Raw genomic sequence first — 25228 nt, forward strand, 5'->3', positions numbered from 1 at the left:
TGTATATATAGTGTGTTGTATTTAGAACTGAAAAGTTTTGCTGTGATTAATATGTGGAATGATAAATGTGTGTTTCTGAGTTTCTTAGGGTTTTTATGTTTAAAGCCTAATGTTTAAACATCCCTTTTATATCTCAACATATGTTAGTTTAGTTGACATTCTGGGTTGATTTTTATGATGATTCCATCACTAGATTGGATTTAATAGAATAAAAAAAAAGGACCTAGGTCAAGCCTAACATTTTTTTCCTTAATTCAATTAATCAGAATAGCATATTGGCTTACTTCTTGCTTCTCCATACCAGGTATAGGTTTGGAGGTATTCAATTATATTCTGATGGAATAAACTGAAAGTCAAATGATAGTCTTTTGGTCATGCTAATGTGTTTGTGAACAAATTTAATCTGTCAAGTAAATGTGACTAAAACAAACATTAACAATGTACAGTCCAGCCAGTGATTGTACAAGTGGTATGTGTTAAGTGATGTGCATAAGGGATTTGTATAAGTTCATAAAACTGAAGTTACTATTTTATTATTCTCTCATAGAGAACCAACTATAGATTTCTAAAGTCTCATGGTTTTGTCACTTCATTTTATTTTTATAACTTTGAGGTGGGAACATGATCTGTTTTGTTTTCCAAAGTAATACCTTTCAATTATTTGAATTTGCCCACCACTATCATTGTTTTAAACTTTCAGATGTTAAAATCTGGGTAGGAAGGAAGAGAATCTTGGAATAGCCCCCACATTCAAGCAGTGCTCTGAACATGAAGATACAGACCTTTTTTTTTTTTAAACTTTTACCTTCTGTCTTAGAATCAATACTAAGTATCAGTTCCAAGGCAAAAGAGAGGTTATAGCTAGACAATTAGGGTTAAGTGACTTGCTTAGGGTCATATAATTATCCGTATGTCAGACCTACTATGAACCCAGAACCTCCATCTCCAGGTCTGGCTCTATCCAATGAGCCACTTAACCTGCGCCCATCACAGATTGTATAACCTTTTTAAAAATTCAATTGTATTTCATTTTTAGTTCCAGATTCTCTCCTTACCTCACCCCTTCTCAACCCATTGGTAAGGCAATAAACACAAAACCCATTACAAGTATGAAGCCATGCAAAACAAATTTCTGTTTAATCCAGGTTTTTACAAAGGCAAAAAAAGAGAAAAATGTTTCAATCTGCATGATTGTGTGTTTCTGCGTTTCTCAGGGTTTTTATGTTTAAAGCTTAGTGTTTAAACATCCCTTTCATATCTCAACATATGTTAATTTAGTTGACATCCTGGGTTGATTTTTATGATGATTCCATCTCTAGATTGGATTTAATGGAAGAAAAAAAAATCCATCAATTCTCTATCTAGAAAATTGCTATCCACCTCCAGATAGAGAACTAATGAGGTTTATAACTTGATAGTCTATTCATAAGTTAACTTCAACTTTTAAGGTTTTCTTTTATAGGTATCTTCTCCCTATCCCATTTATCCATCTATTTCAAGATTAAATAATCTCTGCTCACCTACTAGATCTTAGTTTTGATGTCTCCAGTGATGTTTGTGGTATTCCTTTAAGCTCGAAGTTCTTTAGTTATGGAACTGAGATTGGAAAATAGTATTCAGTCTCATAAGACCCGGACCTATGTTGATATTAATCCTTAATGCATCATTCTTTTTTCTAATTGCTATTCTTGTGTCCTAGATCAGGGTTGCTTTTTAAACTGGTAAAATGCTATTTTATGACTGTGTTATCATTGAGTTATAAATAAGATGAAAGTCTAAGGCTCACTGGGTTTCATAGGAAATAATTGGTTCTAGCAAGGTAGGATAGTTAACAGGCCTCAGTTCAGTGTCTTTTCTGTAATCACTGGCTCTTCCTCATGACTCTCCAACATAATCAGCATAGCTTAGAGATACAGCTAAATTTGGAATCAAGAAGAGGTGATGGCTTAGTTGTACCAGATCTCAAACAATGATGGCAACCATCAAAACAATCTGGTACTAAGAAATAGAGAGGAGAACCAATGGAATAGACTTGAAGCACATGTAATGGCAAATGACCAAGTGTTTGACAGATACAAATATCCAAACTTCTAGAAGCACTCACCATTTGACAAAAACTGCTGGGAGAACTGGAAAACTATGACAGAAAGTAGGTATTGACCAATACCTCATGCCATTTACTAAGGCAGTCAAAATGGATATAAATTAGAAATAAAGGTGATATAAATTGGGAGAGCACAAAAGTGTTTACCTGTCAAATGTATGCATAAGGGAAGAATTTAGGTCAAAATAAGGTAACATTCGGAGATGTAAAATAGATAACTTATTACATTAAAGTAAAAAATTCCTGTACAAACCAAAGCAATGCAATCAAGATTAAAAGTCACACAGTGAAGTGGGGAAAATATTGCAAGAAGAGATGGATTCAGAAATAAACAGGGGGGGGCGGAGCCAAGATGGTAGCTTAGAAGCAGTAGAAGTTCAGACCTCTGAAACCCTTCCTTATGGATCACAAACTGCCTGTTCCTAGGAGACTGAAAATCAAACCTAACAACAAGACAGAGCTAAGGAACCCTCCCGCTGAACTCAATACAAAAGGTACAACCCCCAAAAACCTGAATCTGAGAACACTTGGGTTTAAGGGGAAGGCAGAAGGTAGGTCCCAGAACCCCTCCCTCACCACACACCTAGAGTGCTAAGCCTCCAGCGGCAGCAGGAACCTCTGGGCGGGCAAAGGCACCTTGTGGGCAGGACTATGCCAGGCTCAGAGTGTCGAACACAGGTGGCGGGGAAGGAGATGGAGAGGGAGTGCAGAGCTGGCAACCTGGATAGAGCTACAAAAGCCCTCCATATTGCTCTAGCCTTCCAGGAGGTGTTGGCCTCAGGGCACATCCAGCCCAACTCAGCTAACCTTAATCCCATCAAAAGTCTTCAGAGGTCAGGGAAGCCCAAACTCCAACAACCCTCCCTCACAGACTTCTGGACTTTAATCCAATCAAAAGCCTCCAGAGGAGAGGGAAGCTCAAACTACAACACCCCTCCCCCACAAACTGCAGGGAGAGACCTTCTGTCAAAGCTCCAAGAAGGGAGACTGACAGAAACCCACAAAACCAAAAAAATGAGAGGAGCAAGAGCACAGACAAATACATGGAGCAAAGAAGGGATAAATATGAGCAAACAATAGAAAAAGAAGAAAGAAATTACAATAGACAGTTTTTGTACAGGTAATGAGCAAAGAGCGAAAGAAACAGGGGGAGGGATTAGCAAAGGAAAAATCAGAAATACCAGCGAATTGGATACAAACTTTGGAAGAACTCAAAATGCAATTCAAAACACAATTAAGAGAGGCTGAAGACAATTGGGGAAAGAACTTAAAAACTAAGATAAGTCATCTGAAAATAGAAAATAGTGTCTTGAAATCCAAAATCAACCAGCTTGAAAATGAGGCAAAGGAAATGAAAGATGAGGCAAAGAGGATGAAAGATGACCTCCAAAGAAAATCAGACCCGAAGGAGAAGGATGACCAAAAAGCCAGGGATGAAATCCAGTCTTTAATAACCAGAATACAACAACTAGAATTAAGTGACCTCACAAGGCAGCAGGACACTATAAAACAAAACCAAAAGAATGAAAAAATTGAGGAAAATCTGAAACATCTCATTCACAAAACAGAAGATTTAGGAAATTGTTCGAGGAGAGACAATTTAAGAATCACTGGTCTGCCAGAAATCATTCAAGAAAACTGCCCTGATATTCCAGAACAATAGGGAAAAGTAGAGATTGAAAGAATCAACAGATCACCTCCTGTACTTAATCCCCAACTGACAACACCCAGGAATGTTATAGCCAAATTCAAGAACTATCAGACCAAAGAAAAAATATTACAAGCTTCCAAGAAAAAGTCATTCAGATACCATGGAACCACAGTGAGGATAACACAGGATCTGGCTGTATCTACACTGAAGGACCAAAAGGCATGGAATATAATATTCTGGAAAGCAAGGGAACTAGGTCTACAACCAAGAATCAACTACCCAGCAAAACTGACTATATTCTTACAGGGGAAAGTATGGTCATTCAACAAAATAGAAGAATTCCAAGAATTTGTAAAGAAAAGACCAGACCTGAACAGAAAATTTGATGTCCAAGCATAGAACTCAAGAGAACCATCAAAAGGTAATTAAAAAAGAGGGAAAAAAAGAAAAAACAAAACAAAAAACCTTTTTTTAAAGAGACTCAATAAGTTAAAATGATATATATCCCTATATGAAAAGAGGTCATTGGTAACTCTTAAAAACTGTTGTTATCACCTGGGCAGCTAGAAGAATTACACTTATAGGGAACAAGTGACATACTGTTTAGGATGAAATAACAAGACATAAATAGGTATATAGATATATGTATGCATAAACATATATACATGTGTATATGTATTGTAAGATTTAAAATAGTGAAGCCCATAAACTGTAGTGAGTAAAAATGGTGGAAGATATAAATTGTGATAGATATAAGAGAGGGTGAGTAAATTTGACCACAGAAAATATATTTCACTACAGTGTCTTGGTTTTTAAATCAAATATAAGGTGGTCACCAGGGAAATATTCCCAATTATTCAAATACCCAGGTCAACTGGGTTTTACAGAGATTTTAATTAATACAAATGTGGAATTAAAGAAAAGAGAGAAAGAAAGAAAAAGGAAATAAGTATGAAGGGCCTTAAGCCAACATGGCCTAGACCTGAGTCTTAAAAGAGAGAGATCAGTCAGTCAGTCTTTTAACACTCACCACAAGGTCTGCCTAAGCAAGGATTCTAGTGACACCAGGTCAGCATCATCTCAGCTGCTTTCAGCAGCTCCCTCCTCCATCTGAATGTTTCAGAATCAGTCCTTCCTTAATCTGAATGTTTCAGAATGAGTCCTCCTCAATCTGAATGTTTCAGAATGACCTCCAGCTCTTCCCTGAACTCTTATTTTTAAGGGCAAAATCTCCTATGTCACCTCCCCTAAGTTCTTCCATCTACCAATCACTGTAGATGTTTTCCAAAAGACAGCCCATTTTGAATTCACAGCTGAGTAGATTAATCTCTTTAGTAAGTCAGAAAAAAAATGCTGCTGGGTCGACTAATTTCATTAAGAGAAAACCTCTGAGTAAGTTTTCACCTTTTAGGTCTAAGTAGTTTACAAGTTGCCCCGCCTTTATAGGCACCTAGCATCCTATTGTATCAATTCCAAAAACAGGCATGGCTCAAAGAACTCCTTTCCTTTATAAGTATGGTTTTCAAATACTTTCATTGTTTAGCAAGGAGTTTTCTGCCCTAAAGCAGTCTTAAGTATGGGTGGAATAGAGGTCCTCCCATAGCAAGGAGTTTTCTCCCCTAAAGTAGTTTAAGTAGGGGTGGAGTAGGGATACTCCCATAGCAAGGAGTTTTCACATTCAAGTAGAGTTCTCACTATCTGGTAGGGAATTATTTCAAGTAGGGAATTGGAGGATTCCTCAATGTGGAGTAAAATTTTTAACATTCATAAGTCTGAAATTTTAAGGTTTACAGTATACATATATACATACATATATACATATATACATATATATATATATATATATATATATATATACACACACACACAACTAGAGCTAAAAAAAAAGAGGTTAATGCTAAAAGAAATGGGAAAAGAAACAAAAGGGGGTAAATTTATATGTCACAAAGAAGCTCATGGCCAGAGGTGGGAGAACATCAATACACTGGAAGGGTAAAGAGGTTGGAGACAGGAAATACTCAACTCTTACGTGCATTGAAATTGACTCAAAGAGGGAAGAACAATCCAATCCATTGGGGCAGAGAATAGATTTACGACCTATAGGGTGTAGTAGTAGTAGTAGTAGTAGTAGTAGTAGTAGTAGTAGTAGTCTCTCATTAACCGAGTATGACGATTGTCTTTGTGCGCTTTCATCTGTGATGTAGATGAGTGTGCACAAAAACACTTGTGTGTGAAGGAGAATTAAGTGGAAATGTCAATGCTCAGAGACAGTCCCACTCTCTCGGCATTGGAAGCCTGGGTCCATTGGCACGAAAAATCGTTACACCTGGAGGCTTCCTCAGCTGCGTTGGATGGTCGTGTTGTCTTTTGTGTTCCACAGTGCTTTGCTGTGTTGCCCTCTCAGCCGTTGAACCTTCTTATTGAGAGTAGAAGGGTAACAAATGGACTGGTGGGGAGGGAAGCAGTATAAGGGAGGGAGAGTGTGGGGGGTAGTTTTAAAAAGACTGCAAAGAAAATAAGGGGCAAATAAGAAGGGAGGGGGGTAGAAAGGGAAGTAAAATAAGGGAGGGAATTAGGGGGACTGATTAAAAACAAACATTAGTGTGGAAGGAAATAGTGAAAGAAGAAACAGCAGGTCTAGGAGTAGAAATCAAAATGCTGGGAAATACACAGCTGGTAATCATAACTCTGAATGTGAATGGAATGAACTCACCCATAAAACACAAGCGAATAGCAGAGTGGATTAGAATCCGAAACCCTAACATATGCTGTCTGCAAGAAACACACATGATACAATACGCATAGGGTGAAAGTAAGAGGTTGGAGTCAATCTATTGGGCATCAACTTATGAAAAGAAGGCAGGAGTCACAATCATGATATCTGACAAAGCCAAAGTAAAAATAAATCTAGTTAAAAGAGGGAAGGTAATTACATCCTGATAAAAGGCAGTATAAATGATGAGGAAATATCAATACTCAACATGTATGCACTAAATGGCATGCATCCAAATTTCTAAAGGAGAAACTAGTGGAGCTCAAGAATGAAATAGATAGAAAAACTATACTAGTGGGAGACCTGAACCTTACTCTGTCAGAACTAGATAAATCAACCAAAAAATAAATAAGAAAGAGGTAAGAGGAGTGAATGAAATCTTAAAAAAATTAGAATTAGTAGATATGTGGAGAAAAATAAATAGGGACAAAAAGGAATACACCTTTTCAGCAGCACATGGTACATTCACAAAGACTGACCATGTATTAGGGCATAAAATCATTGTAAACAAGTGCAAAATAGCAGAAATAATAAATGCAACCTTCTCAGATCACAATGCAATGAAAATAATAATTAGTAAGGGTACATGGAGAGGTAAACCAAAAATTAATTGGAAATTAAACAATACAATTCTCCAAAACTGGTTAGTCAAAGAACAAATCATAGAAACAATAATTTCATTGAAGAAAATGACAATGATGAGACATCCTTTCTAAATCTATGGGTTGCAGCCAAAGCAGTAGTCAGGGGGAAATTTATATCTTTGAGATCATATATTAACAAATTAGGGAGAGCAGAGGTCAATGAATTGGGTGTACAAATTAAAAATCTAGAAAGTGAACAAATTAAAAATCCTCAGATTTTTAGAAGACTAAATTAGAGATCCTAAAAATCAAAGGAGAAATTAAAAACATTGAAAGTCAAAGAACTATTGATTTAATAAATAAGACTAGAAGCTGGTACTTTGAAAAAACAAATAAAATAGACAAAGTACTAGTCAGTCTAATTAAAAAAAGGAAAGAAGAAAACAAAATTGACAGTATCCAAGATGAAAAGGGAAACCTTACCTCTAATGAAGAGGAAATTAAGGCAATCATTAAAAACTATTATGCCCAATTATATGGAAACAAATATGGCAATCTACTTGATATGGATGATTAGTAACAAAAATATAAATTGCCTCAACTAACAGAGGAAGAAATAGATCAGCTAAACAGCCCCATATCAGAAAAAGAAATTGAACAAGCCATCAAAGAACTCCATAAGAAAAAGTCTCCAGGTCCAGATGGATTCACAAATGAATTCTATCAATCATTCAAAGAACAACTAACCCCAATATTCTACAAACTATTTGACAGAATAAGCAAAGAAGGAGTTCTACCAAATTCATTTTATGACATAAATATGGTACTGATTCCAAGACCAGGCAGGTCAAAAACAGAGAAAGAACACTATAGACCAATCTCCCTAATGAATATAGATGCAAAAATCTTAAATAGGATATTAGCAAAAAGACTTCAGCAAGTCATCACAAGGGTTATTCACTATGACCAGGTAGGATTCATACCAGGAAGGCAAGGATGGTTCAATATTAGGAAAACTATCCACATAATTGACCATATTAACAAGCAAACTGAGAAAAATCACATGGTTATCTCAATAGATGCAAAAAAAAGCCTTTGACAAAATACAACACCCATTCCTATTGAAAACACTAGAAAGTTTAGAAGTAGAAGGACCTTTCCTAAAAATAATAAACAGTATATATCAAAAACCATCAGCAAACATCATCTGCAATGGGGCTAAACTAGAAGCCTTCCCAATAAGATCCTGATCTTAACAAGGATGAAACAAGGATGCCCATTATCACCTCTATTATTTAACATTGTACTAGAAACACTAGCAGCAGCAATTAGAGAAGAAAAAGAAATTGAAGGAATTAAAATAGACAATGAGGAGACCAAGCTATCACTCTTTGCAGATGATATGATGGTCTACTTAACGAATCCTAGAGAATTAACCAAAAAGCCAGTTGAAATAATCAACAACTTTAGCAGTTTTACGATACAAAATAAACCCACATAAGTCATCAGCATTTCTATATATCTGAAACCCATTTTAGCAGCAAGAATTAGAAAGAGCAATTCCATTTAAAATCACCCTAGACAATATAAAGTACTTAGGAATCTATCTGCTGAGACAAACACAGGAACTATATGAACACAATTACAAAACACTCTCCACACAATTAAAACTAGATCTAAATAATTGGAGAAACATTGATTGCTCATGGGTAGGATGAGCTAACATAATAAAAATGACAATCCTGCCCAAATTAATTTACTTATTTAGTGCCATACCCATTGAACTATCAAAAAACTTTTTTACTGAATTAGAAAAAACCATAACAAAGTTCATTTGGAAGAGCAAAAGATCAAGGATATCCAGGGAAATCATGGGGAAAAAATGCAAAGGAAGGAGGATTTGCATTCCCAGATCTCAAACTATACTATAAAGCAATGGTCATCAAAACAATTTGGTACTGGCTAAGAGACAGAAAGGAAGATCAGTGGAATAGACTAGGGGTAAATGACCTCAGCAAGACAATCTATGATAAGCCCAAAGATCCCAGTTTTGGGGACCAAAACCCACTATTTGATTAAAAAAAAACTGCTGGGAAAATTGGAAGACAGTATGGGAGAGATTAGTTTTGGATCAACATCTCACACCCTACACAAAGATAAATTCAGAATTGGTGAATGACCTGAATATAATAAGGAAACTATAAGCAGATTAGGAGAACAGAGAACAGTATACTTGTCAGATCTTTGGGAAAGAAAAGACTTTAAAACCAAGCAAGAGCTAGGGAAAAAATCACAAAATGTAAAATCAATAATTTTGATTACATCAAATTAAAAAGTTTTTGTACAAACAAAACTAATGCATCCAAAATCAGAAGGGAAGCAACAAATTGGGAAACAATCTTCATTACAAAGACCTCTGACTAAAGTCTAATTACTCAAATTTATAAAGAACTAAACCAATTGTATAAAAAATCAAGCCTTTCTCCAATTGATCAATGGACAAGGGACATGAATAGGCAATTTTCAAAGAAATCAAAACTATTAATAAGCACATGAAAAAGTGCTCTAAATCCCTAATAATCAGAGAAATGCAAATCAAAACTACTCTGAAGTATCACCTCACACCTAGCAGATTGGTTAACATGATAGCAAAGGAAAATAATGAATGCTGGAGGAGGTGTGACAAAGTTGGGACATTACTGCATTGCTGGTGGAGTCGTGAATTCATCCAACCATTCTGTAGGGCAAGTTGGAACTATGCCCAAAGGGCGCTAAAAGACTGTCTGCCCTTTGATCCAATCATAGCACTGCTGGGTTTGTACCCCAAAGAGATAATAGGGAAAAAGACTTGTACAAGAATATTCTTAGCTGTGCTCTTTGTGGTGGCAAAAAATTGAAAATGAGGGAATGCCCTTCAATTGAGGAATGGCTGAACAAATTGTGGTATCTGTTGGTGATGGAATACTATTGTGCTCAAAGGAATAATAAAGTGGAGGGATTCTATGGGGACTGGAACAACCTCCAGGAATTGATTCCGAGTGAGAGGAGCAGAACCAGGAAAACATTGTACACAGAGACTGATACAGTGTGGTACAATCGAATGTAATGGACTTCTCCATTGGTGGCAGTGCAGTGATCCTGAACAACTTGGAGGAATCTATGAGAAAGACCACTATCCACATCCAGAAGAAACACTGTGGGAGTAAAAACACTGAAGAAAAACAACTGCTTGAATACATGGGTCGAAGGGATATGGTTGGGGATGTAGACTCTAAAGGAACATCATAGTGGAAACATCAACAACATGGAAATAGGTTCTGATCAAGGACACAAGTAATACCCAATGAAATTGCGTGTTGGCTGTGGGAAAGCTGGGTGGAGGGGAGGGAAGGAATAAAGTGAGTATTGTAACCAAAAAAATCAAAGAAAAGAAAAGAAACACAAAACTCCCAAACCAAAAAAAAAAAAGAAGAGATGGATTCAAATCCTTGCCTTACATACTAGCTATGAGATCTTGGGAGGAGTCACTCAGTTCCCTCATCTATATAAATTGAGTTGGACTAGATGGCTCTTAGGCTCTCTTCCAGCTTTTAATTTATGACTCTGTAACAATGAAGATGATAATATTAGCATTTATATAGAGCTTTAAGGTTTGCAAAACACTAGAGATATATCAGTCCTCCCAATAATCCTGGAAGTGTTTTATCACCATTTTACAGATGAGGAAACTGAAGTAGACTTGTCCAAGACCAAATCATGTCTGAGGCTGGATTTGAACTGCAGACTTTTTGGATTCCACATTAAGTGCTCTACCCTCTGCACCATTAATGCAAAGAAAAGAGGATCAGGCTAGAATCTAGATTTAAAGTCCTAGTACTTCCACTAATTTGCTCTGAGACTTCTGGCAAATCCCTCTCTAGGTGTATTATCTGTCAAATAAAGAGATTAGATTAGTTTGCTTCAATGTTTCTGGTTTATTATACTATTTATTTAAACTTTCTTTCCTTCAGATTTGTTTTCACCTCTATTCTTTATTTCCTTCTTCCTATACCATCCCTTTCCCCCTATATACAAGGATTTAAATTAAAAAACAAAACATTAAATTCCATTGTATGTCATGAGACAAATACTAGTTTATCAACACTATGCGCACATTTACCGTGTCAGCTAAATTTGATATCTTCCCCCAATATTAGTCAGTTTTCTGCATGTGAAGGAGGTTAATAACAATGGCTCAAATTTATATAGCACTCTTTGTTTAAAACTCATACCTCCCATCTTATAACCAATACTGAGTATCAATTCCAAGGCAGAAGAGTGGAAACAGCTAGGTGATTGGGGTTAAGTGACTTGCCCAGGGTCACATGGCTAGGAAGTGTCTGAGGCCAGTTTTGAACCTAAGATACCTCCGCCCCCCCAATCTCCAAACCTGGCTCCCTATCCACTCAGGCACCAACTGTCCCTTATTTAAACTTTATTTTATTTATTTAAAATTTGCTTTAAAGTTTATAAGATGTTTTTCTTATGATAATAAGTGTGCTAAGTGTTAGGTATTGTTTTTTCTATAGATGAAGAAGTGGAAACAGGTTAAGTAACTGGCTTATGGTCAGTCATACCACAAGTCAGACTCAGAACCTGGACTTCAACTCAGGTCCTGACTCCAAGTCCAATAATTTTTCCTGCTAAGCTATGCTTCATTAAAAAAAAAAAGTTTGGTGAATTAAAAGGAGAACATTCCTAGTTCTGCAGATTTCTAGTACCAAAAAGCAACAACTGCTAACTGCCACCACCTGACACATGAACAAAAGAAAGAGCCTAGTAATGGCAGCACTGCCTGCTAGCTCAGTCCTAATAGCCATCATTAAGGGAAGGCAAACTCCTGTGCAGATGGGGCCAGCTAACCCACTGTCTCTCATCCCTCCCCCTCCAAGGCAAACCAGCCTAACTGAAGCAGTAAAGCACAGGAGTGAGTGAGAAAGAGAGATGGCAGAATGTGTCAAACTAATCCAACCACCACCAGCACTTTAGCCACCAGCTCTCCCAAGATCCTGGTGCAGAAAGCCCAATACCCAGAATCCAACAACTTTGGGAGTATGACTGCTTTAGGAGAAGCAACATGTTTCTGCTTTGCTGCTGCACCCTGGTGGAAATGGGACCTTTCCATTTGGCCAGTACCTAAAACCTTCTATATCTGTTGACTCCCTTATTAGAATGTGAATTCCTTGAGACTTGGGCCTCTCTTTCTCTATGTATATCCCTAGAGCTTAACACAGTGCTTTGTACACAATTAGGACTTAATAAATATTTTTCATTCATTCATTCTGAGGCCTGCTTAGAGAATAGGAAAAATGGTAATACCTAAGGAAAATTTAGGAAAACTACTGCTACTTGATCAGATGCATTAGAAAGTGACAAGTAGAAGCCAGGAGAGCTGGGTGTCTCAATGGATTGAGAGCCAGGCCTAGAGTTGGGAAGTCCTGGGTTCAAATGTAGCCTCAGATACTTCCTAGCTGTGTGTTTCTAGGCAAGTCACTTAACCCCTTCTACCTTGGATCTAATTCACAGTACTGGAAGATGGAAGATAAAGGATTAAAAAAAGTGATACAAGGAATTAAAATCCACATTACCTGTATTTTGGTTGGCAAAGCTGAGTGCCTTGTTGCTGCACTGATTACTTGATTCCCCTAAAAATGGAGTCTTCCAGTGTAACTGGATGATGGCTTTCTTTTTTTATTCCTCTCATTTTACTTTTTGCTATATGAAAAAAGTCTGATCCCCTCTCCTATTAATCTAAGAGATGTTAATTCATCCTTACTTTTTAAAATATCTCTTTAAAGAATTCTGATTATTTTTTTATTTTCTGCTTTACATGTCCATTGTAAATTATCCATTTTCTTTTTATCTCTCTATTCTAAATTTTAAGTTTTTTTTTTTTTAGATTTCTTTAATTCCTGAACTAATTAAAGATGGGGAAAAAGCATTAGGAATGTGCTTCTAAGTGGTGAAGAATTTATACTTGTAGTGAAAAAAAAAAAGGCTTTGTGGTGTTACTACTGTTGTATTTACTATAGAGGGGTCTAAATCAGCTTGAGAGAAGATAGAACATTGTATTTGGAATAGGAAAACCTCCTTCTGAGTTCTGGCCCTTCTTGCCTGATATTTCCTCATCTGTAAAATAAGGGGGTTGAACTAGCTGATCTCAGATCACCCAGGTAATTCTGGTGAAGCTAGCTTTGTGTTAAGATAAAGCATGTTTAAATCTCAGTAAGATAACCACCAGTGACGGTGGTTGAATGTCCTTAAGGAATATCTCAGAAAGAACTTCTTTCTCAGAAAGATTAAAAAAAATTACCATGAGACAGTTGAAGAAATTTTAGAGTTAGGTCACAAAAACTTGGGTTTTTTTTCCCTTTCAAGAATATAAAAAGAAATTAACTTATGACAAACTGAAAGGATTAAAATAATTTTTTAAAATGAAGTTGTATTTTAAGGTTAGGGTTATGAATTATGGAACACAAAACAGTTGTGTAAATGCATTATTATGAAGGTTTATAAATTACAGAATCCAAAGCAGTTGTGTAAATGCATTGTATAAAACCCTTATGCATAAAGGCAGTGACTTGGGTTAGAATCCATTAGTATTATATAAATACAAATATATATGTATACAATTATTTCATTTTTCCAGAGAAATCTATAAAATAAAACATTGAGTATTTATATCATTTTACATTAGATATGTGAAAAATATGCTGTGTTAAAATAATCTTGTTCCAAAGATTGAAACAATTCCATATAGTAAAAATATTCTTCATACGATGTATGAATTTATTGATGATTCTCTAGATATAAAATTGTTCTCTACCAGACAGTCTGATGAAGAATCCTCTGAATTCTATTTGGATTAAAATTTTGTTTCAGATACCTGAAAGAAAAAAGTCCTATTTTAATATAAGGCATATTGAATTGGAATAGGTTTTATGAACCAACATTGATTGTACTTATGTTTAAAGCAAGCACAGATAGCCTGATTTCACCAAGATTATCAATAAATGTTCACAGTATTTTTTATTTTTCCTAAATATCAACACTCAACCACACTTCTCTGTTATTAGTTGGTTATCAATGCCTTAATTAACTGTTTCTGTACCTAGGACAATCTAAATTGAGAGGGCAGGGACAGATTGTACAGAGTCAGGAGGAGGCAGTCCGTTCTGCAAAGAGTGTAATCCTAGCTTCTGCTGGGGTTGAGGAGGAAAGTGGGTTTTATGACAAATGCTCTGGGCATAGTAATGCCATATGCCACTGGAGGACTTCTGATGATCCCTGTGGAGGGAAGGGAAGTGTGTCCCCTCTTTGATGGTGTGGGATAAAGCACTATTTATGCTAGTTCTGGCAATATTGGTTAGAACTGCTTTCTCTATCTATTTACATTATATTTTAGGTCTATCAGGGGACTTGTAATCAATACAGCATGAAACAAAATTTCTCCCCTTTAGTTTTGCTTCTGGAGGTTATTACATAATAACCATAAGTAGTTTGTCCCCCTCTAACATGGAACCTTTCTTCCAAAGTGGTTGAGGTTTTCATTCATCCTGACTATATCCCTCTGAAAAAAGGTGGGTGGACAGAGCTAGTGCTGTGATTTCCTTTTCAAAGATGTTGAATAATTGGTAGCAAAGCCAGAGATTAGACCCCATGTTTCTGACACCTGTTCAGTGTTCACTCTCCAGGAGCTGAGAAGCCTAGTAGAGAGGAAATTTCAGATGAACCTTATTCCTGTGTTAATGTAGTGACAGTTCAGAAGCCAGCCACCATGGGGAGCAATTTCAAGTTCTTTCTTAATATTTTCAATTTCACAGGACCTATTTCCTGAACATTCTGTCTCTCCTAAAAAAATCTTAAATTTTGGTTGCTATTTATTTTTTTCTTTGTTTTTTCATCATCTTCATTTTGGAATATATTTCTTCTGCTCCTTCCCCTGCCAGCAAATGATACCTTATGGCAAAGTTTGAAAAAGGAGGGAAAAAAGCAGTTCGGCAAAACTAACCCACACATTGATTGGGTCTGACTTTATGTATATGTGATGTTCCACACTCATATGTAGTCCTGTCCTCAGGGCCAGGGTGGGTCATTACAAACTCATGGTGTGCATTTTTTCCTAAACCTCTTTTTAGTAATCTTAGTCTTCTCAACTAGAATTATCTTAAAGCTAAGCATATCCCAATACTCCATTTCCTTTTCTGAACTCTGCAATAGAGTGGGCAAATCTGGGTTTGAATCCAAGCCCTGTCCTTCACTGGCCCTGCATTTCCTCAGTTTCCTTCTCTTTAGAATAGAAAAAGTAATACCTACCCTATTTCTTGGGAATGGTGTGAGGCCACAGTGAGATATTAATTGGAAAGCACTTTGAAAAATAATAAAATAACATTAACTGATTGATATCAATTGTTACTAGAAATTCAGTGGCATTATTTTTGGTACCTGTAGGAATAATTTGGGTTTAATATTCCCAATAGCTCCCTGGAGATTGTAAATTTGTAATAATTGCTGTTTATATAGTACCTTAAGAATTGTTTTACATACATATTTTCTCCTCGCAACAACCCTGTGAGTCAGGTTTTATTATCGTTGTTTAACAGATGAAGAAATGACTTGCCCAAGAGCTACACAGTGAGTAAATTATAAGGCAGGGCTTGAACTCAGGACTTCCTGATTCCAAGTCCAATGCCTTATCCATTATGCAACATTGCCTCTCCATTTTCCAAAAATGAAGCACTGAGGGCTTGAAAAAGTACAAAGGACTTGTCCTTTGTTTGATTCCTTAGCAGATTTCTGCCTCTGACTTCCTGAAGCTTGTTAGTAAAAAGGCAAATGAGCCTCCCTGGAGTTATTTCACGTGGGAATTATCCATCAATTCCAGACAGATGAGCCTTACCCGTTCTCTATTGCGTAGTCCTCCATTTGTGTTTATAATAAAATGATCTTTACTTTCATTATCCTGAGATAAAAAAGAAATTCTAGGTTAGAAGGCAAAACCAAATTTCCCTTTGATATTCCTTTAAGATATGCAGTTTTCAAAATGGGTCAATTCCTAGAGACTTTCAAAATGAACTCAATGTCAATATTCTTTCTAAAGTTAAAATTGAAATAAATAAATTAATTTTTAAAGAAAGTTAAAATTTCTAAATGTTATTACTTTACCTGATTGGGGTCAGACTTTGAAATAAAGTAGTCCTTTTTCATCCAAATGTGCAAAACAGCATCATGAATTGTCAGGAAAAACATTGAGCTAGTGACTTCTTGGTCAAAAAAGCCACAACACTCAAGCTTTTCTACAAAATCCTCTGAATGGAAACAAAATGAAAATGTATAAGGAAAACAAATTTGAACATCAAGTCAGTCTTTTTTTTTTTAAACCCTTATCTTCCATCTTGGAATCAATACTGTGTATTAGCTCCAAGGCAGAAGAGTGGTAAGGGCTAGGCAATGGGGGTTAAGTGACTTGCCCAGGGTCACACAGCTGGGAAGTGTCCGAGGCCAGATTTGAACCTAGGACCTCCTGTCTCTAGGCCTGGCTCTCAATCCACTGAGTTACCCAGCTGGCTCCCAATTTAGGCTTTTAAAAATCTCTCTGTAGCAAAAATTAATAATATGGAAATAATTATCAAGTGATAAGCAGTGGAATTGCTTGTTGGGTCTGGGAGTGGGGAGGAAAAGACAATGAATTGTGTAAACATGGAAAAATATTTTAAAACAAAATAAATAAGTTCTTAAAAAACAACAACAACAAAAAAGAAGGGATAAATTCTACCTCCTCAGAAAGGGAAGTGCCATTAATAATGCTCACCTCAAAGAACCAGGCCCACTGGTCTAAGGCCTACTGCAGAAAACATCATTGATGTTAAAGTTGAGAATTTGAGGTTATAGCAATACAAGGGAAAAATTCATAGAAGTAAGACAACTTTTTTGACCAGGAAATTCTCAGAATTTATATCTGACATTCCATGTAGTTAATTAGGGAAAAAACCATCAGTTACAAATGTTATATTCATGTTCTTAGGAGTGTCCTTTTATATTCCACCCACATGGCAGGCTTCCTTAAAAATACTTAATGATTAAATAGAGTATATTTTAAAGAAATTCAAGCTTCCAGCTCACTATTACTTCCACATCTGTTGCTAATCTTGAACATTTTCATCATTCTTAATGATCTTTTGAATTCCATTTTTAGCTATGTTAATGTTATTTCAAAAAAAGTGAAGTATAGGATGAGGCAGCTAGGTAGTGCAATGAATAGAGTGCAGTGCCTCGAGTCAGGAAGATTCATCTTTCTGGCCTCATACTTTCTAGCTATGTGATTCTGGGCAAGTCACTTCACCTTGTTTGCCTTAGTTTCCTCATCTGTATAATGTGCTGGAGAAGGAAATGGTAAACAGCTCCCGTATCTTTGCCAAGAAAATCCCAAATGGGGTCACGAAGAGTCAGACAACTGAAAAACAACTAAATTACATCAAAGCATAGGATAAAATGTCCTTAATGTTCTTTTAGGATCAGCTACTACTTAGATTCTTCTGATTTTCCTCCCATGAGGATGGATGCTGTTGTTTTGTTGATTATTCCTAACTCTTTGAGTCTTTTTGGAGTTTTCTTGGCCAAGATACATGAAGGCTTTTGAGGAAATGGAGGCAAACAGTGTTAAATAACTTGCCTGGGTTACTAATATCTGAGGCCACATTTGAATGCAGGTCTTCCTGACTCCAGGGCAGGTACTCCATCCACTGTACCACCTAGCTGCCCCAATGGGAATGGTACCAGTTGTAAAAATGGAGATTTGAACCCCAGACTTCAATCCCCAGAAGTCCTTGGTACTTCCTAGAATTCCCTATAATCTCACCTGAGATCCCCACCTGGGTGAGATCAAAATTTGTATTTAAACTGGCTGTAATGCCTACTTTGCTCTCTTCCTCTACTCAGAGATTGCAACAAGATGCAAGCTAATTGTGAATGGGTTAATCAGACCTAGGCATGTGCCTTTCTTATTTTGTATTTTCTTATTTCCTTGATTTCTAATAATCTTAATAAACCTCATAAAATATAATATTTTTTATCAGTAGAGACTAAATTTAACTTTTACAGTCTGGCAACCACTAGGTTGGATGAGAACTTCTCAAAATTAAAAAAAAAAGATAGCCTAGATAAGTTTTTTTAAGCCATGTTTCTCCAAGTATTTTCAGAAAAGCCTCTTGATCAGCTCGTTCCTGCCTGTAGCCATCTGCTCCTCCTAAGATCACTCTCCGGCTTCAGTCCTGGCCCTGCCTGCACCTGGCTCCTGCTGTCTGCTTCTGTGCTCCTGCAATCTGTACCTGTTTGACCCAGATAGCTCTCCCGATCCTGACCCACCCGGACCCAGCCCAGCTGATCTCCAGCCTCCGAGCCATATTGCCCCGGGTCTTGCTGGTAGCTGCCCCAATTTCTTCAGGATGAAAAACCAGCTGGTAAAAATGGGGGTGTTCTTTCTTTAGGCTACAATTAGCCTCCATGTGGCAAGAGGCAGGGGATCACAGAGGAGGAGAAAGAGGAGAAGGAAGAGACTTTTCCAAACAGGAAGTTGATTACAAGCATGGGGTATTTCGAAGGATATCTTTTGAGTACACTGATTCTGTTACTTCAGGGGGAAAATTCAGCTCCCTACAATTCTTTGGCCCAATTTGAGATTCTAAAAAATCACCCTCACTAGCCAGGACTAGAGATGGGAGGTCCTGGGTTTTAATCTGGACTCAGACACTTCCTAGTGATGTGGCCCTGGGCAGGTAATTTAACCCCCATTGCCTACCCCTTACCAATTTTCTGCCTTCTGACAATAGGCATCTAAATGGATAATTAAAAAAAAAACCCAACGAACTTTAAAGAGACTGGAGGTTAGATATATTTAAGGCATTTCAGACTCCAATGTTTTATAAAAATCTCTGTATTTTATTGCATTTTACTGATTGTTTTGTTTAAGATTTAATTTTGTTGGTTTTAAGTTCATAAATTAATGTATTCAACACTATTCTGTTACACTGAATCATTTTAATGTACTAGGTTTTAACTACTGTTATATTCTGTTGCTTTCCCCCTATAACTACACTGAACAAATATTATTGAATAAGACCATATGTAAAAACAGCCTTTTTCTGTTTTGAATTTGTAAATTGTCACATAGAGAATAGATGGACTTTATAAAAACTGGTTACAATTGTATAACAACCTTTGGAAAATTTAATGAGCTAAATATCTCAAATTGATTATAAGAGGCCTTTTAGACATGATTTTTATATTTTTTTCCAACAACTCTGGTCATTTTGCCTGCCCCTAACAGGGGGTAAGGTCCATTTTAGTAACTGAAGTAAAATACAATTATAATCCCCACCTCCCACATTTCTAACAATGTGAATGGATGGGACATAACAGTCTCATACTAAGGAGCTGGGAAATTAATCCCAGAGCATATAGTACCCCTGGAGCACTCCCAAAAGAGGAGCATCTCTCATTTATAACTCTTCAGCTCACTTTACCCAACATCAACAGTACAGATACATATCTGTAGATATCCTCTACCACGTTTTTTAATGATATCTAGATTTTTTGATGATGTTCTAGAACCAAAATGAGTTTTACTTTGTTTAAATATGCTTGCCAATGTTGAAATATTGCTATGTCTATAAAAATTGTGACAAATATCCATCAGTTCATAGGTTCTTTAAATGTCATACAGCAGACTTATGTAAAAATGATAGTGTGTTTTTTTGCTATTGGAATTAATTGGGCTATTGAGAATTTAGGGGATATTGATACCGACATATGTGTACTACTGTTCTTTATATAAAAAACTGTTACTTTGTGAAATTCATTTGCTTGTACTCACAGTGGATCATGACCAGGCATGAAGAGGAAATGGATCTCATTTTTGGTGAGAAAGCCTTGTATTCTATATTTTCTTAGCTGACACAGTGTGTCAATGATTATAAGTTATATTTTTGAATTTTAAAACTTTTATTATTATATTTTTCTTGCATGTGCAATATACTATTTCAGTCTTTTATTTTTTCTCTCCTTTTTATATTTGAAACACATCACCAGTATTAAGATTTTCTGTACCTTTTTGATTTTGCAGTAATATAAGTTTAAAATACATTTGCTATGTCAGTACATGCCCCCAAAACTTGAGACTATAAAAATGATGCCACTAATTGTTTTTAAAAAATTATGGGACTTTGCTTAATGATTCTGTCTGATTCCAGGACACGATATACAAAAGAACCATTGCACAGGGCCAAAGAAACCAATCCAGGAAGGACTGATGCACTTCTAAGCCAATACAAAGGACTTGAACCTAGTGTGAAGACTCAAGGTTGCGATGCTTAACTTACGTTAAGATGTAGGCCTTCCTTGTATCCACACTCTTCGTGAAAATACTTACAGACAAGTATCTCAAATTTGGCTCCTACCTGGCTCCTATAATCTAGTCCCTTTTCTGTCTTTCATAGTGTGGCAACTTTCTGTAGTCCTGGCTACTGACTGGGTAAATGCTTACTTGCTTATATCATTTTAATTGGGCCCTGATTCAAGAACCTGTTATAGATTTATTTTTCCTTTACTTAGAGTTTTTATACATAAGACTTTGATTGTCTATATTTTCATCTAGAAATTATCTTTTTTATTTGGATTTTTCTGATGTCTTTTTAATTTCTCTTGCCAATTGATTCATATACCTCATAACTCAGCCATGCATCCCTAAGTGATCCCTGGGCTTTTCAATCACCCTTTTCAAGGGGGGAATGTCAAAATATTATTATTTTAAATTGCAAAGTTTAAATTCCTTTTGAGAAGAATTTTAGGTCAAGAAACATGATACCTCTCCAAATCCAGAAACTGAACTGTTTGGAGAAGACACCATGAAGATGCCTCCAGACCACAAGCTTCACAAGAAGATCAAGAATGAACTTTGGGTGTGGTTGATTGAACATTTATTTGTATGTATACGTTCATGCCAAAGGGGACTGCCCCCTAACTGATTTTTTGTCAATGCATCCAGCAATTTTTGGTTTTGTTCTTTTTTCCTCTTATCCTCAAATTATTGTAATCTTTAAGTTGATTATGTTTTCATGATCCTTTTGGGGAAACTGGTTTCCCAATAACGATCAAAGGGGTAGAATGTAAAAATGGAGATTTGAACCCCAGACTTCAATCCCCAGAAGTCCTTGGTACTTCCCAGAATTCCCTATAATCTCACCTGAGATCCCCACCTGGGCGAGATCAAAATTTGTATTTAAACTGGCTGTAACACCTACTTCGCTCTCTTCATCTACTCAGAGATTGCAACAAGATGTAAGTTAATTGTGAATGGGCTAATCAGCCCTAGGCACGTGCCTTTCTTATTTTGTATTTTCTTATTTCCTTGATTTCTAATAATCTTAATAAGCCTCATAAAATATAATATTTTTATCAGTAGAGACTAAATTTAACTTTTGCACAGTTCCTTTTGAATTGTGTTCAGATAGGCAGTTCTTAATTAATTAATTAAAGGGTCAGAAAAGGAAAAAGAAAGACAACTCACCATCACACCCAATAATATACACATCTACTTCAATCCTGAGAAATTCTTGTAAAATCTGTGAAACAAAAAACACAACTTTCTTAAGAGAACAATTTGAGGTCAGAAACTTAAAGAGAACAGTGGTGATTTTATCTTTTGTGATCCATTCAACTATAAGAACTTTTGCATAATGAGTAGAACCAAATTAGTAGGTAATAGCCAAAGGGCAAATTTCCAAGCCAGAGAGAGAGAAAAAAAGGCTAATAGGGAAAAGTGTGCCTGTTTTATTATTAGAAACTAAAAATGGTTTCTAAAAGTTTGGGCATATTTCATGTGAAAATTTCCAGCTATTTTTTTAAATAATATTTTATAGGAAGCTCAACAAAGATCTGTTTAATAATTAGAAGCAAGTAGAGACAGAACCATTCAATAGCTTATGAAATTTTCATCATTCCTATACAAAAGCCCAGCTAATATTATCATAAGAAAAAATTTATGCTTTCTGTGTGTTAGTTTCCCCAAGTCTAAAATGAGAGGTTGTTGGAATGATTGGATGACCTCTGAGACAATTCCAGCAATAAATTTGATTCAACAATTCTGATTCTATTTAACACATTTTTGTAAATCTTAAAAGTATCATGTAAATGTCAGCTGTTATTATTATTTGTTGTTGTTCAACTATTTTCATGTCTTGTATGAATCTTTGTGACCCATTTGGAGTTTCCTTGGCAAAGATACTAAAGTAATTTGCTGTTTTCTTCTCTAGCTCACGTTACAGATAAGGAAACTGAGGCAAAGATAAGTGATTTGCCCAGGGTCACCCAGCTAATAAGTGTAAGAGGCAATATTTGAATTCAAGAAAATGAATCTTCCTGACTCCAGGCCTGGCACTCTCCATTACTCCACCAGTTGCCCCAAAGAACAATAACACTACATAAATCTGTTCTTTTCCCTAATCTGATATTTTATTCTTGTCCCTTTAAGATTACAGAGAAAAGGACAGGACTTGTGATTTCAGAGCATTATAGGGAACTTCTGGGTGAGGAGACTCCCTTCACTAACACAGATTTGGTGATATCTTTGAAACTTCTAGTATTAAAGCACTGCCTATGTGAAAAAATAGGTGACTTGCCTAAGGTCACACAGCTAAGATACATCAGAGGTGGGACTGGAACCTTTTCAGAACAACTCTAGTCACTCTTCCATTCTACTTTTCTCAAAATTATATACACTCTCAAAAGGAGGCTTCTTTAGAGGGAAAAAGGAGGAGAATCATTTGCTCATTTGCCAAACAAATACAATTTTAAAAATTCTTTATTTTAAAAAATTTCCCCATGTTTACATGATTAATTACAATGTTCTCATCCTATGATGTTTCTCTCTTAACGTCTACTTTCTAAGGGAGAAAAACAATTTTACAACATACTTCCTTGAAAGTAAAGTTTATACCAATAACCATGGCTTGGCAAGCTTTATTTTATTTATGTGTGTGCATAAATGTATCTATATGTGTATCTATATATGTATATATACACAGTCAGCTCTGCTATACTGCAGGTTTCAAAAAACCCAAATTTGATCAATGAAATCAACTTGTTAGGGAACTGTGAGCTTAACTCAAATTTCAAGTTTGTTCCTATTCATTCAACTTCTTCAAGAAGTAGGAAGAAGCAGAACTGGTACACCTTCACAATAACAACTAAAGCTCGCGTGAGCCCCACTTCCTCAAGCAAAATTCCTGTCCCTGTCAAGGCAAAGTATCATATTTATTGTCTATCTTTTGGTGCAACAGGAGCTGTGTGGGCAGAAGAGGGCTAATCTTTCCCCATATTCTCTCTCACCACACCCCCTTCTGCCATGGCATCGGACTAGCTGCTGACTTGATCACTAGTTGTTGTGTTATCTATATATTTCTTTTTTTTAAAACCCTTATATTCTGTCTCAGAATGGATACTAGATATTGATTCCAAAGTAGAAGAGCAGTAAGAGTTGGGCAATGAGGGCTAAGTGGTTTAATCAGGATCACACAGCTGCAGAAAGTATCTGAAGCCAGATTTGAATCCAGGCCCTCCTATCTCCAGTCTTGGCCCTCTATATACTGAGCCACCTAGCTGCCCTTATTTATGTATTTCTTAACCACATAACATGTAAAAACTCTGCTGCCATTTTTATTAGATTTCTTTCTCTCTTTTATTTTTACTATTGCTGTTTTTTTGAGCATTGTTCCTCTAATCCCATTCCTCCCATAAACTCTGTGGTTTTTTATAGTGAAAAATTTTTTAAAGTGTTTTTGAGGGCATATATGTCCCATTATAGCAGAGCTGCCTGGATAGATAGATGAGAAGGGAAGGGGAGAGAAAGTTTTAAATTACCGATTTAAGGCTTCTCATGGAAGAAACATCCAGAAATGATACAGCTGAAAAATCAAGAATGAGGCTGTGGAGGTTGATTTGGGGAACTTCAAAGTTGACAGGGAGGTTTCCATTCCAGTCTATCTGAAATGGTAGATCTGCAGTCATGATAGGCTGATCCAATTCTTCTATCTTCTCATCAGAGTTATCATAAATGTTTGTGAACTTGCTATCAGTTACTATAAATCCTTTCTGTAGGGTAGAAAGGCAAAATACGTACATGATACATATATACACACTTACACACATTTGTACACTCTTACATCCATCCATCCATCCATCCATCCATCCATCCATCCATCCATCCATCCATTCATTCTATCTATTTTCCTTATCTTGAATTGAGAAAAAGATTATTTAGGTTAATAGTAGTCTGTCAATCACCAAACACATATTAAATGCTAAGTACTGGCTACATGGGCATACAAAGACAAAACTAAAACAGATCTTCCTTCAGAAAGTTCTAAGTCCTGAGTAAGAAGACCATATATATATATATATATATATATATTACCTACAAATTATATGCAAAATAGAAGCAAGATAATTTGGGGAAGATAAGATGAGCAGCTGGGAGGAATGAATAAAAGATTCACGTAGACATGGCACTCAAGCTGAGTTTTGAAGAGAGTTATGGAGTGTGAGAGAATCAGGTGAGGAAAGAGGTCATTCCAGGAATGGGAGACAGCCAGGACAAAGACATGGAGATCGAAGATGGGATATTGTGTTATTATTCAATCATTTTAGTCTTGTCTGATTCTTTGCTACTCCATTTGGTTGGTTGTTGTTATTTGTTGTTGTTGTTTTTTTTTTTGGCAAAGATACTAGGGTGATTTGCCATTTCCTTCTCCAATTCATTTTACAGATGAGGAAACTGAGGTAAACAGGGTTAAGTGGCTTGCTGAGGGTCACATGACTAAGAAGTGTCTGAGGGCAGATTTGAACTCAGGAAGATGGGTCCTCCTGACTACAGAACCAGCATCTATCCACTATGCCTCCCAGCTGTCTTATTGCACCTGAGGAACAATATAAAAGCCAATTTGTCTGTTTAGTAGTTTATATGATGGGAGTCCTGTTTATTAAGTCTGGAATGGTTGTATATAGTCAAGTTGTGAAGAGCTTTA

The 25228-nt window shown here is 36.3% G+C and overlaps 1 protein-coding gene across 1 annotated transcript in view; it reads right to left on the reverse strand.

The window, feature by feature from the left end:
- Window positions 1-13596: 13596 nt before the first annotated feature.
- SLC26A3 (solute carrier family 26 member 3) overlaps window positions 13597-25228 on the reverse strand; it is a 34682-nt gene continuing 23050 nt past the window's right edge. The window contains exons 16-20 of the mRNA XM_001363717.4: window positions 24066-24296; window positions 21715-21769; window positions 16317-16459; window positions 16051-16113; window positions 13597-14037 (exon numbers count right to left, since the gene is read on the reverse strand). Of these exons, the coding sequence (XP_001363754.2) occupies window positions 14017-14037; window positions 16051-16113; window positions 16317-16459; window positions 21715-21769; window positions 24066-24296 (513 nt within the window). The 3' untranslated portion in view covers window positions 13597-14016. The remainder of the gene's footprint in view (window positions 14038-16050; window positions 16114-16316; window positions 16460-21714; window positions 21770-24065; window positions 24297-25228) is intronic.

The sequence above is a fragment of the Monodelphis domestica genome, chromosome 5, assembly GCF_027887165.1.
Source record: "Monodelphis domestica isolate mMonDom1 chromosome 5, mMonDom1.pri, whole genome shotgun sequence".
Lineage (NCBI taxonomy): Eukaryota > Metazoa > Chordata > Mammalia > Didelphimorphia > Didelphidae > Monodelphis > Monodelphis domestica.